General features: G+C 42.7%; 1 protein-coding gene across 3 annotated transcripts in view; it reads right to left on the bottom strand.

Moving 5' to 3' along the window:
- The window catches only part of ME1 (malic enzyme 1), a 400997-nt gene that overhangs the window by 157768 nt on the left and 225446 nt on the right, over positions 1 to 17783 (bottom strand). For all 3 annotated transcript variants that reach the window (XM_026654431.2, XM_024193234.3, XM_026654437.2), the window contains exon 5: positions 5640 to 5801. In XM_026654431.2, coding sequence (XP_026510216.1) covers positions 5640 to 5801 — 162 coding nt within the window. The remainder of the gene's footprint in view (positions 1 to 5639; positions 5802 to 17783) is intronic.

Below are 17783 nucleotides of genomic sequence, written 5' to 3'. Positions count from 1 at the left end.
ACACACACACACACACACACACACACACACACACACACACACACACAGTACATACTCAAAGAAGAAAAGACAACTTAGAAAACTTAGATTTAGCTCACAGATAGAAATTTGAATAGAAGATAAAGAACTTTGTGGAGAAATAAAACAGCCAAAAGGCAGGTACAGGCTGACAAGCAAACCATTACACAAGATTAAACAGTACGTGTGGTTTCCAAATACAACATAGTATTCCAAAACCTGTGCTACAGTAAAGAGCTTTGTATCCAGTAGTGGTTTGTATTAACATTTTTGTTGCTGACAACGGATCTTCCCTGTGGCCTGTTTTAACATCCAGGATACATTAAATCCATATTTATTTTAATGGACATAAGATTCCACATATATGAATGCAAAGTATTAATACATAATGATGGGTACACTGAGGGCCAGATGTGAATAACTGGCATTTACTTTAACTATTTAGAAAAATGCATAGGTATATAAGAACTACATATGATTGTATTCCTTTCCCCAACACTTGGTATGTCATCTGTCTCTCTAAAATGTAAGTTATTCAAGGAATAGGACCATGATGTCATGTTAAGCATACAATGGGACCCCAAACATGATAAGGGCCATCATCCAGACTGAGGACTCTGGCATCACTGTAATATAAATATTGTGGAATGAGATCATCAATAATAGCTGCCTACACACCAGAATAGTAATCCAGTTTGAAAACAAACTAATGATTCTGAAGAGCAGATCTATAGGAAAAATTGCCATTCTCTACGCAGTTCTGAATAATGTTAAGAAAGATAAGTGACAACACATACATGAAAAACAGAAAATAGAATTTCAGGGTGCCACAAAAGAAGACTTCTGAACAGATATTTTCCATAACTTACTACTTACAAACACTGGTAGAATTCCAATGGAAACGAATTCTTCTAAACTTTCATAATCAAAAATTAAATATATTCACGCAGTTTCAACCTTTGCTGAAGACGATGTGGGCAGATACAGTAGATTATTAAGGCTGGATGAAGATTTTCCATTGAAACTATTTTTAGATTGAAAATTGAGTTTTCAATTAGACAATTTTTTGGCCAGCTTTCCACAGAAAAAAATGACTTTTTGTCAAAACAAAACAAAACAAAAAACCCAAAACACATCACTACAAAAAATCCCCAAACTGAAAAATTTCGATTTGGAAAGTATACCAGGCTGACTCATGCCCCATTCTCCTCTCTGGACCGGAATCCCTGGCCAAACTACATCTCCCATGATGCATCTCAGCAATTCAGCAAGAAGGGTGCATCAGGACAGTCTACAACTCCTATTAGATACAGGGCAGCGTTTCTCAATCAAAATTTTCAGGTTTTGGACAAAATCTTCTGTTTTAGACAACAAGAACAACAAGCCTATTATTCCCTATGGAGCACTCCCCTAAAATGTATAATACAACAAAAAATTATTTAGGATCTCAGAATATTAATATGAGCCAGGTAATGCATTCTCATTCCATGGCTCACAAGAGAAAACTCGGCAACCTTTCAGAAGTGGTGTGCCGAGTCTTCATTTATTCACTCTAAATTAAGGTTTCGCGTGCCAGTAATACATTTTAACATTTTTAGAAGGTCTCTTTCTATAAGTCTATAATATATAACTAAACTATTGTTGTATGTAAAATAAATAAGGTTTTTAAAATGTTTAAGAAGCGTCATTTAAAATTAAATTAAAATGCAGAGCCCCCCGGACCGGTGGCCAGGACAGTGTGAGTGCCACTGAAAATCAGCTTGCGTGCCGAAGGCAGCACGCGTGCCATAGGTTGCCTACCCCTCCTCTACAATCATAATGCAGGTAAACAAAATATAAGAAAAATGAAATGTGTAACAGTACTCAAATTAGATGATTAAACACCAGGTCTGAAGAGTATTGGCGTTTAACCAATGAACAACGTGTAACGTGCAAGAAACAGACAAACAGTAACAACTCCAAGCTCAAACTACACTGTATTTTATCTAAAAAATGCCACTCTCTCCTTTGAATACTTAATATACAACACCTATGTATTTACCTCCATATTGCAATTCTTCACAAAATACCCCCCTTTATCCAAAAACCAACTATTTGTGGATCTCTTAGTATACTGCAATACTGCACAAGTACCTGTGTCCATCACTGAATATAACACTACACCTAAAATATGTAGGACTACCTGTATATTTTATGTGTGTATTTACTGGTGTTCCTTCTTGTAAATATTCCTATACAACATAGGTTTTATAAAAATCATCTGTAGGGCCATTTAAGAAATATTCTGTTGCTTAAACAACCAAACCAATAAGCGCGAGATGGAAGCTCCACGAAAAACAGTAAAATACCTACTTTAACCCAGGGCCTAGAGTTATCACAATTTTTAAACTGATATTCTAAAATAACTTTGCCTCAGACAGGATGTGTAAAAAATCCTGAAACTATTTATTATGTTTATCTAATAATATTATTGATATCTTGCCTTTAAATAAAGTACAAAAGCCCATTCAAGCTGTTGATTTGGTTCCATGCATTGAAACCACAACCATAAATCTTTGATTTTGATTTGGTTGAAATTAAACTCTGCAGTAAGGTCTTTTGATATTACCGCTTATCTGTCACCTCAAAGGGTCTGCATTTTCATTTACTCTTCCTCTTCTGCTTCATTACTTTCCATGTGTAGTTCTGACTAAGTTATAAGTTACTACAGATGAGAAGTTGAAAGCTATGAATTCATAGAACAGACTTTGATATCAAGTACTTTTTTTAACCAAAAAAAGAGCAAACCATAACTTGGTCAAAGATTATTTTCAGTGCTATGTTTGTGTTAATAAAAGATTATCTGTTATGGTAAGACTGAGATTGAACTGATATATGCTCATGTTGTTTTATTTAGATTTACCTAAATTCCTGATACCCACCCATGAGTTAGAAATTAAGCAGAAATAACCTTTTATTACATTACAGTTGAGACTGTTTCTGAGAGTATTACCAGACATACTGTAACTTTGCATTAAGTAAGAGATTAATAAACATCAAGAAAGAACTTAAAGGTCTCCATCAATTTACTGAAAATGAAATGCTGCCAAATTGTTATATCAACCCAAGCGAATTACTCAAAGGTCCCCTACATGAAGGGAAACTGTGTCTGTTTTATGTAACATCCTCTCACTAGTTCCCCTTGAAATTTTGCAAACTCTTATGTTCATATTCACATAAACATTCTGGGTGTCACACTTCAGGAAAGCTGTGAACAAACTGGAGAAAGTCCAGAGGAGAGCAACAAAAATATTAAAAGAATTAGAAAACCTGACCTATGAGGAAAGGTTAAAAAAACTGGGTATGTTTAGTCTTGAGAAAAGAAGACTGAGCGGGGCCTGAAAACAGTCCTCAAATATGTTAAGAGCTGTTATAAAGAGGACTGTGATCAATTGTTCTCCCTGTCCACTGAAGGTAGGACAAGAAGTAATGGGCTTAATCTGCAGCAAGGGAGATTTAGGTTAGTCATTAGGAAAAGCTTTGTCTCTATAAGGGTAGTTAAGCTCTGGAATAGGCTTCCAAGGGAGGCTGGAGAAGGCCCATCACTGAAGGTTTTTAAGAACAGGTTAGACAAACAGCTATTGTGGATGGTCTAGATTTACTTGATTCTGCCTCTGGCGGGACTGGATGACTTCTCAAGGTCCCTTCCAGCCCTACATTAATATGATTCTACAAAAGAAATCTAGAAAAAGTCTGGTGTGTAAATTAAGCATGCAGAAGTAAGGTGCCATCATGGCCTTTTATATGGAGATCTTATGGAACATACTGGTACAGCAATTACTCTGCATTGAAGCAACCAGTACATTCCTTATGTCACTGAACTATATTTTGTTCCTTTCATGGTTTCCATATCACTTATGGAGCCAAAATCCTTAATGGGGTAATGGGTTTTCAAATGTTAGTTATTGTTAAATGAACGAGTTCTGAATAGTGTCACACCTCATACCGTCTACTGCATTTTAGGGGTTCCAATAATAAGCCCATACTCTTCCTCCCTCATCTACAATCTGCCACATCTGTATCTGAAAATATTGCTGTAGGACATCCTTTTTCTTCTCCTATCAGTCTTTTAACAATTTTAAGCATGTTGGAAAAGAGACCCATTGAGTGCACTTGGAGTGTCCTAAAAATCACTGATCTCATAAAGAATATATATTTTATAATTGTATGCTTGTGTATACAAAAAGATATTGAACTGTCTATCCTCTACTATACTTACATACTTAATATATGTCAGATACCAGATATCAAAGACATCAGGACAATGTACACAATCAATTCTTTATTATTTTCTATTCTTGCAAGAAAAGACACTATTTTTCACTGCTATCCTATGGACTAGACATAAATATATTTCAAAAATAAGACTAATTTCAGTGTTCAGAGGTGCAGCTAAAAAGATACATTGCCAAGATGACACAGGTAGGGTATGTCTACAGAGCATTTTGGAATGAGTGGGAGCGAGCCTCCCAGCCCGGGTCTGCAGACTTGGGTAGCAGAGTTTGCACTAGTGCTCTAAAAAATAGCTGCATAGACAATGTTTTGAAGTCACTGCAGAAAACTCTCTGACCCCAGTGTGTTGGGCATCCACACACCTAGTGGAACATATGTGCAACCACTCAAAGAACCACAATTTTTTGACCAAAATTAAAATGGTCAAAAATTAAAATTCACTTTGGTTGAAAGTCCAGTTTACACATCAGCTCTTATACTAAAATGAAAAAAATACAGGGTAAAGTAATTACAGGTCAAATCCAGATGCCATAGAAGTTAATGGGTGTTTTTCCACTGACTTCAGTGGTACCTGGATTTCATCCTATGAAAACAACAGTGAACATCTCACAAACCATCAAGTTTCTCTTCATGTGTTTGGAAAAAAGAAACTGGGACTAGAGGCATTAATGAATTATTTGGAAGTATGTTATTAAATAGGACCTTTGCTCATAAAGAGGTAGCAGTAAATTTTGGGCATCCTTACAAACTAGTCATAGTGGACCAAGTTCAACCCCAGTAGGCACAGAAAGTTTCTGTGTGAGGGCTGCTGCACCCCAAGGGAATTCACTTCCCAAGAAGAGAAGCGGCCATTTCCAGGGCCTAGTCTCTCTGTGGGCTATATAATTGCCACGCAGGGAAGGCTGCACTGGGCATATACCAAACACCACCCAAGCCAGTGCAATCCACTTTTGGGGCTGTGCTGACCACCTGTAGGGCCTCTGGTGAAGGGAAGGTTTCAGGTGCATTGTGAAATCTCCACAATTAATGATCCTGTGCCAGACTTTTTGCCAGTGGAAAATAATCTGGGCCTTTTCAATGTACTAAATTGTCAGTAGAAAGATATCAATATATAGACTCTAATAAATATATTGGTAAACTGAATAAAACTGTATGAAAGAATAATTACATACAACAAGTAAGAAGGAGAATAAGTACTCACAGGAGGGAAAAATAAGACAAAGGGAATAATATCCTCACCCAAAATGCTACGTTTACCCTTTAATAGAACAGATAAATACAATTATACAATTCAGCCGGTTGCTCCTAAAATATGTGAAATGTTCATGGAACCTAGGAAAAGTATTTACCTCATTATCAGTTCCCACATCCAGGATTACAGGCAGACATTCCTGTGGTTTCATTCCTCCACATGCTGTGTAAAGGGCCAATTTACCAACTGGGATGCCCATTCCATAACAGCCAAGGTCTCCAAGGCCAAGAATACGTTCTCCATCAGTCACCACAATAGCCTTGTTGGAGGGAAAAAAAAGTACTATGAAATCATTTCTTTTCTGAAATGCTAAGTACTTCCAAGCAGCATGTCTATACTCCTCAACACACCTTTTTGTTTCCATTTTAAAATTATTATTACAGACACACATTAAATTATAGTCGAGCGGAAGTCCTGAATTCCATCATTACATTTTATTGCATTTTCACTTCAATTATATTGCAACTTCACTTCACTGTAAAAGGTTTTCCCTGTGCTAATCCTCTAAGAATGCAGCACTTGTCACTTACCAGACAGGTGCTCAGTGCTGCATTCCAAAGGAACAATCATTTTCCCTCCTACATTGCTCTGAATCAACAAGGAAGAAGAGGATTTGCCACTATGTTGTGGAGAAAGGGTAAGGAAGGATCCTTTGCTTCTAGGTATTGCTGCAACTGTTCCCAGTGATACTGGGTGATACTGCTACTGCAGCTCCCTGACAGGAGTGAAACTATAGTCTTCCAGGATATAGAATATCAGGGTTGGAAGGGACCTCAGGAGGTCATGTAGTCCAACTCCCCCCCCGCTGAAAGCAGGGCCAATCCCCAACTAAATATGTGTACACAGCATCTGGGAGCAAGCGTCCCAGCCCGGGACCACAGACTTGTGATAGATGAGCTTGCGCTAGCATGCTATTTTTAGCGACTTCAGAGTCCAGGCTCCAGCCCAAGCTGCAATAACAAAGCACCATCTACACAGCTAACAATAGCGCTAGTTCTAGCCCTGCTAGCACGCATCTGTGGACCAAGGCTAGGCAGCTCACTCCCAGATGCTATATAGACATACCCCAGAGGCTCGTGCCCTTCAACATCATACTTCTACCCACCCACATAAACACAGCATCTAGAGTTTCCTGCAATTGCAGTGCAGCTTTTCTGAGAATATAAAAGAAAACATTTTAGTATAAGAGGGTTCCACTGTATACATGCAAATATGTTGTTTCACCAACTATAACAACACACAGCTCTTATTTAGTGTTTTTCAGCAGTAGATCTCAAAGAATGTAGAAATAGCACCATAATAAAACAAAATTCAGACATTTAAAACCAAGAACACCTGTCTGCACTCAAAAGAAAGGTTTCTGTAACACTGGACAGAACCATATGAGTGAAGAGTCACGTACGACAGAGTAAAAGATAATAATTTAGAATTAAGAGGAGGGTAAAAGACAATGCAACTTTGACTGAAAAACGGTTACTAACCTTTTGTAACTGTTGTTCTTCCAGATGTGTTGCACATGTCCTTTCCACCTTTGATGTGCGCATGCCCCGTGCACAGTCACTGGAAATTTTTCCCTCAGCGGTGTCCAGCGGGGCGCCTTGAGCACCCTCTGCTGCTGTGTACCACTGGTGCCAGTATAAAGAGCCCAGCTGACCCCAAGTTCCCTCAGTTCCTTCTTTCTGGAAACTCCAATGTGGGGAGGGGGAAAGAGTCATGGAATGGACATGTGCAACACATCTCGAAGAACAACAGTTATGAAAGGTTAGTACGTTTTTTTTCTTTGAGTGATTGCACATGTGCATTCCACTCTTGGTGACTCCCAAGCAGTAATATAGGTGGAGGGATCACAGTTCATGTATACACAGACTGTAGTACAGCACGACCAAATATAGCATCCTCTCTAGAGTACTGGGTGATAGCATAATGAGAGCAGAAAGTGTGCACCAATGACCAGGTTGCTACTTTACAAATGTCATGGATAGGGATCTGCACTAGGAACGCTGTTGAGGATGCTTGCACTCGTCTGGAGTGAACTGTCAGCTTGTCTGGTGGAGAAATGCCTGCCAGATCATAACAAGAGCTGATACAGGAAGTTATCGAATATCAAATTATCTGTGAGGAGATTGGAAGACCTTTAATTCTGTCTGCTAAAGCCACGAAGCATTGGGTGGACCACTGAAACAATTTGGTCCTGTCTGTATAAAACACCAATGCTCATCTAACATCCAATATGTGTAGCCTTTGCTCGTCCTTATTTGTGTGTGGTTTTGGGTAAAATACAGATAAGTAAATTGGTTGACTGATATGAAAAATTGAAACTACTTTAGAGACAAAACTCAGATGAGAGCGTAAGTATACAGGCGAGTCTCATCTTACGCGGGGGTTCCGTTCCGCGGTTAGCATGTAAAGCGAAAACCACGTATAGTCAAAATTATATTGAGTTGAATGGCGGGCAAAATCGCCCGCACTACAAGTACAGTATTAAAATTGTTATTTTTCTCTTTTTTTTGTTTTTTGTTTTTGCCGACTGCGTAAAGCTGAAATCACGCATGTTAAATGTGCATAAGATGCGACAGACCTGTACCTTATCTTTAAAGAAGACTGTATATAGTACACGCAGTTCAGAGACTCTTCTGGCAGAAGTGATAGCAATTAGGAAAACCACATTCCATGGAAGATGTAGTATGGAGCACATTTTCAAAGCCTCAAATGGCCCATAAGTTTAGACAGGACCAAGTTCAAGTCCTAAGGGGGAACAGGTTATCTTAATTGAGGGTGCAACCTTTCTAGGCCTTTAAGGAATCTCATTGTCATGTTGTTAGAAAAAACAGAAGTTATCCCAGCAAGGTTCATCATCTTCTTCTTTCGTATGGCTGGCGTAGAGCAGCAACTACAATTTCACCTGAAGTTGATCAAGCCAAATGGCTACATCAAGAGTAGCAGAATTTATTGCAGTAATGCCGCCTTCATATTTATAAGTTGGGCAGTAGGTAGTGATATGTTTGATGGTCTGTTGTGGGGAACCACACTCACACACCGGGGAGTCCTTGATTTTCCATTTGTGCATTAGATGATATCTGCATTTACCATGGTTGGTTCGAATTTGGTTCAGAGTTGACCAAGCTGACCATGGAAGGTCAAACCCAGGAACCTTCTGTGTGGGATCTGGCACACGGTGCTTATTTTTTAAGTCTTGTTTAGCCCAATCTGCTTTCCAAGCCTCCTTCTGATCATAGCCTGATTGCATGAAGCTAAACAAATGTTCCCAGAAAGGCTTGAAGGACTTAAGACGTTGGAGGGCAGGGCACGTTGTCAAGTTCTTGGTGAATAGGAAGACATCTGTTTTCCTGGATTCGCTGAGCTTTGCGGAATGTTGCAGCAGTTCGGCGTATTGGCGGGTGAGCGATGTGAGACAGGACAGGTAGCCATGGTGTTGAAGTCAACTTAAGGATTCCCATGATGCACTGCATCACTATATTTAGCTGGCTATCCACAAGTCATGTGTGGTTGCATCTGCTCCATACCGGTGCACAATATTCAGCTATTGAATATATAAGTGCTATTGCAGATGTTCGCAACACTGATGCTAATGCACACCAGGTTGGACCTGCTAGTTTATGCATTATGTTGACTGTTTTTATTTTTGCAGCTACCTTCTCAAGATGATCATGGAAGGAGAGGGTCTGGTAGAGTTTCACTCCGAGATATGTTGGAGTGTAATCGCGTTGCACATTTTTACCACAGAAAGCTACTTTCAGTGTGTTTTTGGCACTCTTATTATCAAGATGAAATGTGCTTACTATTGTTTTTCCAGGGTTTGCTTTGAGCCTCCATTTCTGGAAGTATTGTTCCATATTTTGAAGGTCCTCCCTTAATGCTTTCTCAATGTCATGGCGGTTTGATGCTTGGATTGTCATGGCAAGATCATCTGCATATCCAGATTTTCGTGATTTAATTGGAGACATGTCACTCATGCAAATATTAAGAAGTGTTGGCACAAATACAGAGCCTTGTGCTAGCCCACTGTTTATGGTACAGGGTGAGCTGGTCTTATTACCCAGGTACACCCGCAGGCATCTGTTACTCAGCATGGTCCACAGCAGGCAAAGTGTTTAGTAGCAGTGTATAATTTTAGCAAGTTTCAGCATCAGGCCCTTAATCCATACAGTATCATACGCAGATGACCAGTCAACAAATACTGAGCCAGTCTTTAGGTTTTTTTGATAGCCAGCCTCAATGTGAGTTGTGAGTGCCAGAGCTTGGTCACAACAACTACGGTTTGGCCGGAAGCCTGCCTGTTCGACAGGGATAATTGGGTCAGTAAAAGGGTGTATTCTTTTGAGGATGATACGTTCAAGAAGTTTATAGGTCGTACATAATAGAGAAATTGGCCTAGAGCTTCCCGCTTCATCAGGGGGCTTTCCAGGCTTTGGAATGGCAATTACCATTGCCTCACGCCATATTTCAGGGATCCATACTGTCCTTAAGGTAGTGGAGTACAATGTTGCTAGCCATTGGAGTCCTTTGGGGCTGAGATGATTGAGGAATACTGGTGGAATACTGTCAGGGCTTGCAGCCTTCCCTTTTTTCATCACGGCAAGTCCTTCTTTTACTTCCCCGATGGTGGAAGGTTCTCTTCAGGGGATTCAGGCAAGTGTTCGGTAAAGTTGTTGATACACTTCTCTTCTTGTGTGTTTATCATGTGGTCCTTTTGTGTTCTCTACCAGTTTGGAGGCTATTGAGTTTGGCCAGATATTTGGTGGCCAGTACTCTGTGGGATTAGCGTCCCCAAGACATCGTAGTAGTGTCCAGGTTCGACGACTTGAACATGTAAAATCAAGGTTTTGCGCGCAATCAAGCCATCACTGGCATCTTGCTGTGTCAAGGGAGTGTATCAGGGCTTTTGCGATATGAGAATTCCTGGTCTGATTGTATTTCCAGAGCAACTACTGCATCTCTCTCATCCAGCAAGGAGTGTGCTTTTTCCGGAATCCTCGGGGAATGTTATTCTTTCCTGCTACTTTCAGGAGCATAGCATTCCGGTCTTGCTGGAATTCTTGCAACAGTTTTCTCAACAGTCTGTTTTTAGGCATCCCAATCAGCTTTAGCAAAATTCCATCGTGGTACCTGTTTCAGAAAGAACACAGGAATTTCAATGCCTATGTAGATCATTATAGACCTGTGTTGGCTGTTTGGAAATGTCGATAGTACTTCAAGTGTTATGATGAGAGTGTTACCATTTTGGTCTTTAGACACGAATGTTAGGTCTGGATCGTACCTACGTTGCCAGTGGCTTGAATTGAATGTTGATTGTTCTTTTAATTCATAGACCAGCGAGGGTGGAAAACTGATATTGCTGCCAGGTGAATCTTGATAGAGGAAATAGCTAAGGCCTTGCTATTTGTTTCAGGTGCAGGAGACAGTTGAGTACATGTTGGATGGAGGAGTGTATCAGTGAAACCCTGGTCTGACAAGTCCAGATACGAAACTGCTTCCATTTTGACAGGTCGGTGGCCTTGGTGAGCGTTTTTTGCTACTTGGTAAGATCTGGAAAATTTGCTCTGAGCAAGCCTGCTCTCTGAGATTTAGCCTTGGCGCTTCCAGGATGTTGAATTAAGGGATTGCAGGTTCAGGTGGAGCAGCTGACTGTGGTCTTGAGAAATCAAATCCAAGTGAGATTTGAGTTCCCACTGAGAAGTCCAGTAGCATGGAGAACCAGTGTTGGCAGGGCTACACTTGGGCTATTAATATAATCTGGGCCTGGTCCCACTTGATCTTTAGTAGCACTCTGTATAGGAGTGGAATTGGGGGAAAATTGTAGTAAAGCTTTTCTGTCCAGAGTAGCAGGAAGGTGCCTGTTATGGAGCTTGGACTGTGGCCTTGCAGGGAGAACTGTTGACATTTTCTGTCGGACTTGATTGCAAATAGGTCTACTTGGGGAGACCCCCAGTGCTGGAAAATGCATCTGGTTATATCTGGGCAAAGAGACCACTCATGGTGACTCAAAAATGGCCTGCTCAGGCAGTTTGCTAGCTTGTTCTACACCCCTGGAAGGTAAGAGGCCTCAAGGTTGATTGAATGAGCTATGCAAAATTCCCACAGGTGAATTGCTTCCTGAAAAAGGAGGGATGACCAAGCTCATCCCTGCCTGTTGAGGTAAAACACTGCAGTGATGTTGTCTTTAAGAACAAATAGGTTTCTCTCCCTGATATGAGGTAGGAAAGACTGACAGGCAAGACAAATTGTCCTGAGCTCTATGATATTGATATGAAGAGTGAGCTCCCTGGAGGATAAAGACCCTGAGTTTGGAGAGGCCCCCAGTAAGCATCCCACCCTAGAGCCGACACATCTGAGACCAGTGTCATTGACCGTTCAAGGCAGAGAAAGGGAACACCCACACAAACATTGAGAGGATCCAACTACCAATTCAGCAAAATTAGAATCTGCGAAGGTACTGTGAGCACAGTGTCCAGAGGAAGACAGCTTGGCAAGTACACTGACTCGCGCCATGTCTGGAGGGGCTTGAGGTGCAACTTCATGGGTCCTACTACATATGTGCACAAGGCCATGTGCCGTAGGAGCCTCGTACAGTTTCAGGCTGTTGTGATTGAAACTTGAGGTCTGTCATGAGAGACTAAATAGATTGGAATCTTGACTCTGGGAGGAACACTCTGGCCTGGGTAGCGTGCAACACAACCCCTATAAACTCTATCCTCTGTACAGGGTAAAGGGTAGACTTGTCTGCATTGATCAGTAGGCCTACGGCCTTGAAGGTTGACTGAATGAGTCATATGCTGGATATAACCTGAGCTTTTGGACTAGCCCTTGACTAGCCAGGCATCCTGAAATATATCTGTAAAGGGGCAGGGGAGGGGAGAGAAAGCCCCACGGTTTCCAAAAGAGCCACTGGACAAGTGTAGACCCCCAGTGACCTCCTGGCTAATGACTCAGTAGTACCCCCCTCCTACTGCCTCTGAACATAAGAGGTACTGTCCTTTGGAAAACTGATTATCTGACTATCAAATAATATATTAGGAGTACAGTCCAATATACGAGGAATAAAATTATCACAATCCCTAAAGTAACAATGCAACAACAGGGTGAACTTTACTAGGTATAGGAAACAAAGGATAAGGGATAAGGAAAGAATAGGAGTAACTAGAACAATAAAATAGCAACAGCTAAATGAGTTATATTGGGAGACGGCAATGGAGACTGTGAAGTTCTGTTGCCTATCTTCCTGCTCAGAGTAAGAGGAGGTTTTTGGATAGGTGTCGGTAGTGCAGTGTTAATACAGTACTGGGAATTAGCTATTTAATGGGCAGAAGATAGTTTCTTTGGAGGGTCTTCCTGTGTCTTCTTCCCTCCTCAGGCCGAACTTGGTAGACAGGAAGGCCTAGCAACATGTCTTCTATAATACAGGGTTCAGCCTTCCAACAGTCTCTTTGGATCGGAGTGGATTCTACACAGCAATCCATAGCACACAACGATCTTCTCCCACAATACCTTTGTAATGATGGTAGCTTTCTGGTCCTTGGTGTCAGTGACCAGGACATAAGCAGTCATGCCTAGCACCTGGAGCAAGAGTCAGGACCATGATTAAAGCAGTAGTTGGTAGCCAGAAATCAGAGCCAAGGGTCAGGCCTGCATTACCTGGAGGGAGGTAAGGCAGAGGCAAGGCTGGGTCCAAGGCAGGAGCAGGACTAGAATAAGGCAGGAGTAAGGCTGGAAACAAGCAGACACAGAAGCCATCAAAGCGGCGATCAACTGTTTTGAGCAGCTGCTGAACTGCTGCTGCTGGGCTTAGGAACAAGTCTGCTGATTCTTCCAACCAAACAGGATGTGTAGCCAATCAGGCAGCCTATTAAGGCCTACTATTCATTAGGTTGCCCAGAAACCGGCTTTGCAGGCTCTGATTCCTGACAGTTGCCCCCCTTGAAAGCCTCTCAGGACCTGGTTTCTCAGGATTCTTCCAATGGAATTCTCACGATAGGTCAAGGATGTGAATGTTCTCTACCAGTGCCCAAGACTGCTCATCCAGGCCATAGCATTTCCAGTCCACCAGGTATTGGAGCCTTCCCAAATTTGCTGAGAGTCAAGGATTTCATGGACCAAATACTCCTTCTGTCAGCGGAATGTTATGGGTAGTGGAGGCAGATTGGAGCGGTTTGTGTATGGGTTCTCGGTGTAGGGCTTTAAAAGTGAAATATGAAAGATGGGGTGGATCTTCAAGGACTCAGGCAGCTATAACCTGAAGGCCACTTGGATTACTCGTTCTATAATCCAGAAGGGGTCCAGGTATTGATAGCCTAGTTTAGAGGATGGGTGGCTTCACTTAAGGTTCTTGGCAGAGTGCCACACCTTGTCCCCTATGGCCAAATTGGGGGCAGCCTGACAGTCCTAGTCTGCATGGTGTTTATAGGCTTCTTTGGCAGACTATAAATGTTCCTTGAGCTCCTGGTGCACCCAGTGCAGGTTGGAGGCTAAATCCACGGCAGCCAGTACTGGAGAACTCATGGGCAAGCCTGGATGCAAGCCTGGGGGAAAGCCATAGTTTGTGAAGAAAGGACTATGGTAGGTCAAGGTGTGGATTGCATTGTTATTTGCAAATTTGCATAGCATAGCAGAGGAAGTCCACTATCCTGGTGCTTACTCAAAAGATACTGCTTACAGCAAAGATACTGCTCCAAAATTTGACTGACTCTTTCTGTTTAGTCCGCAGATTACAGGCGGACAAGGTGAGGGACCTGATGCCAAGGAGTCTGAGGATTCCCACCAGAATTGGGAGATGAACTGGGGCCCCCGTCCAAGCCAATGCCCATTAGTAATCCATGGTAATGGAAGATATTTTCCAGGAAGAGCCAAGCTGTCTCCTGTGTGCTAGGAACAGTATGGCACGGGATGAAGTGTGCCATCTTTACTAGGTCATCAAGATTACTGAGTGTCCCTGGAAGCATGGCAGTTCTACAACAAAGTCCACTGATATAGTAGACTAAGGATGTGAAGGCATTGGCAAATGCTGGAGAAAATGTAGTGGTTTTGACCATGGGTTATTGGTACAGGTACTGAGGTTGCAGAATCTTATATAATTATTGACGGAAGCCTGTAGGCCTGGCTACCAGAATCTCCTCGACAGCAGGTACCAGGTCTTGAATTGGCCAAAATGGCTTGCAAGTAGCAAATTGTGGCATTGTTTGAATACCTGAAGCCTAGATTGTCCCTCCATAACATAAATACAACTATTGTAATAGAGGAGGCCATACAGTATTATAGTCAGAACTCAAAGTTGGGTCAGGTACCTGCATCATTCAGAGTCTGGTGGATCTGAGTTGTGAATGGGTCATTGGGGAGCAAAGAGCAGATAGAGAATGACAGACTGCTGTTGATCTTCCTGTTGACAAGGTTGGACAGTTTAAGCACAGTGGCAGAGGGCTCTTCACCAGGCTTGAGATATTCATCTTTGCAGGACAGGGCATTTGCCTTTACATTTCTTGTCCCTAGGTGATAGGTTACCACAAACTCAAAGTGAGTGAAAAGGAGGGACCAGTGAATCTGGCATTAGTTATGGCATCTAGCAGACCATACATACTACAGGTTCTCATGATCTGTTAGGACTTGGACAGGAACCAGACTCCTCCTAGACGGTGGACTCACTCCTTGATAGCCACCTTGACAGCCAGTAGTTACTTGCCCCAGATAATATTCTTCTGCCAGGATTAGCTTCAGAGAATAAAAGGAGTTGGTTGTGGGGGCCGACATTTTGAGATAATACTGCATCTATGGCAAAATTCAAGGTATCGGCCTCGATTATATATGATTTAGTGGGATCTGGGTGAATCAGGATGGGTACTGCCCTCTTCAATTGATCCAAGGCCTACGGAGCCTCTATGGACCAAACACACTTCTTTTTGCAGGAGTGCCATTATGGGTGCAACCAGGCTAGGGAATTTTTTAATAATTGCCTGTAGAAACTGTCGAACCCCAGGAATTGCTGCACCTCATGTACATCCTTAGGTGTGGCCCAGTCAGATATTGCCACCATCTTATGCATATCCATAGTGAGTCCCTGGGGCAAAATGATATATCCCAAGAATTCCACTGTGTCTTTTTCAAACTTGCATTTCTCGAGTTTCACATAGAGCTGGTTGTGGTGGAGGCTCTCCAAGACAATGTATGTGATGATTGTGGAGGTCCTGACTTTCAGAGAAAATGAGGATGTCATCCAGATAAATGACAACAAATTGGTCCAGTATGTCCCTAAATATTTCATTTATGAAATGCGGGAAGGTTGCTGGACCACTGCATAACCCAAATGGCATAACTAAATACTTGAAGTGGCAATACCTGGTATAGAAGGCATTCCATTCGTCTTCTTCCTGGATTCTCACACCAGGTTATATGCTCCGCAGAGGTCCAACTTTGTGAAGACCTTAACAGAGGGAAATCTTTTGAACAGCTTATTATTGAGTGGTAAGGAGTACCAGTTTTGGAGTGTAATCTTGTTCAGCACTCGGTAGTCCACACAAGGCCAGAGGGAGCTGTCTTTCTTAGCCATGAAGGAGATCGGGGGTGCCGCTGTGGACATGGAGGGGTGAATGGACCCATTCTGCAGGTATTTCTTGAGATAGCTCCGGAGTGCCTGTAGTTCAGATTCAGAGAAGAAGTAAAGGCACCTGAAGGGAACCTTTGCCCCTAGTTGGAGGTTGATGGAGCAGTTGTTGCTGTAATGGGGCAGTAGAGTATTGGGTTTCTTTTTGTCAAACACGATGGCATAATGTTGATATTTAATAGGAATCCGTGGGGCTATTAGGGAAGTTGTGGGGGTTGCTAGGGTCACCTTTGGACCTCCTCTTCATGTCTCTGGATCTTTGGGGAACCAAGTAAGCCACAAAGGGTTGCTGGCACTGGTTGAGAAACAGGACTGTTGGCAACACAGGGAGTCAAAGTGTACTATGCCTGACTACCAGCAGATTCATGATCATAGCGACAAGCCAGGGGATGCCAAGGACAAATGGTGAATACAGTGCATGAAGTAGCCCCAACTGAAGGATTTCTCAGTGACCTTGAAGTGTAGTTACCTCTAAGGGGGCTGTCTGGGGGGTGACCGGTCCCAGTGAAAAGAGTGATCCAGCTATGAACGCCACTAGCTCAGGGTACTCCTAGGACTGGGAGAGGTAGTGTGTGCTCGGAAAAACTCCAGATCCATGAAACTGTCTGAGGCACCTGAGTCCACAAGCACTTCTAGGTTGGTGTCAGGCATCGCAGGGTGCCGGAGCTGGAGCCGGAGAGGGAGGGATACGTTGGATTCTGATTGGCCATCACCAAGGTACTGATGGACAATTGTTGGTGTGGACTGCTGGGGAAAGGGGAAGGGCACAAACCCAGCCCAGATTCCCTTATCAGGGCTGGGGCACGGCATACAGATCAAACCTTGGCAGGGCAGCTTGATACAATGTGCTCTGGTTCCCCTCAATATAGGCATAGGTCCGATGCCCAGCATCGATTCTTCTCCACGTCAGAAAGGTGGGGCTGAACCTGGTCAACTTGCAGAGGTTCAGATGATGGAGAAGGGACTGGTGATGCAGGGGCCAGAGTCAGCAGAGCTGACGGAAGCCAGTAGGAAGCTCTTTTTACATGACATCATTCAGCTAGGAGGTGGTCGATTTTGATGCATAGATTGACTAAGGCATTCAGGCCAGAGAGGGATCCCACCCAGGCCAGTTCATCTTTAATATCATTGTTTAACCCAAGTCAGAAATTATAAAGCTGGGCAGCCTTGTTCCACTTGGTATCTACTATCAAACATCAGAACTCTGCTGCATATTTAGCAACCGGACAGCGTCCCTGCCACAACACCTAAAGCATGGCTTCGGCCATATGCTTATGACTTGAGTCATTGAAGTTTACTGCCATTGCCTAAACTAAGTCCTCAACTAGTCCCAGAAGTGGGCTTGATTTCTCCAGGACAGGAGACGCCCAAACCACAGCCTCCCCAGTAAGCAGGCTGATAACCATTCCTACTCACACATGGTTGGAGGAGTACTAGGGTTACCATTCGTCCGGGTTTACCCGGACATGTCCTCCTTTTTGTGCTAAAAATAGCGTCCGGGGGGAATTTGTAAATCACTCAAAATGTCCGGGATTTCCCCCCTCCCCCAGCAGAGCAGAGCGAGCGGCTGGGAGGGCTGCAGGAAAGTCACGGGCTGGACTCCGGAGCAGCTGTAGAGGAGCTCCTCCCCCC

The sequence above is a fragment of the Terrapene carolina genome, unplaced genomic scaffold (assembly GCF_002925995.2).
Source record: "Terrapene carolina triunguis isolate 2854851 unplaced genomic scaffold, T_m_triunguis-2.0 Scaffold42, whole genome shotgun sequence".
Classification (NCBI taxonomy): Eukaryota; Metazoa; Chordata; order Testudines; family Emydidae; genus Terrapene; species Terrapene triunguis.
The sequence above is the reverse complement of the archived record's forward strand: the minus strand, read 5'-3'. Positions and strand labels throughout refer to the sequence as shown.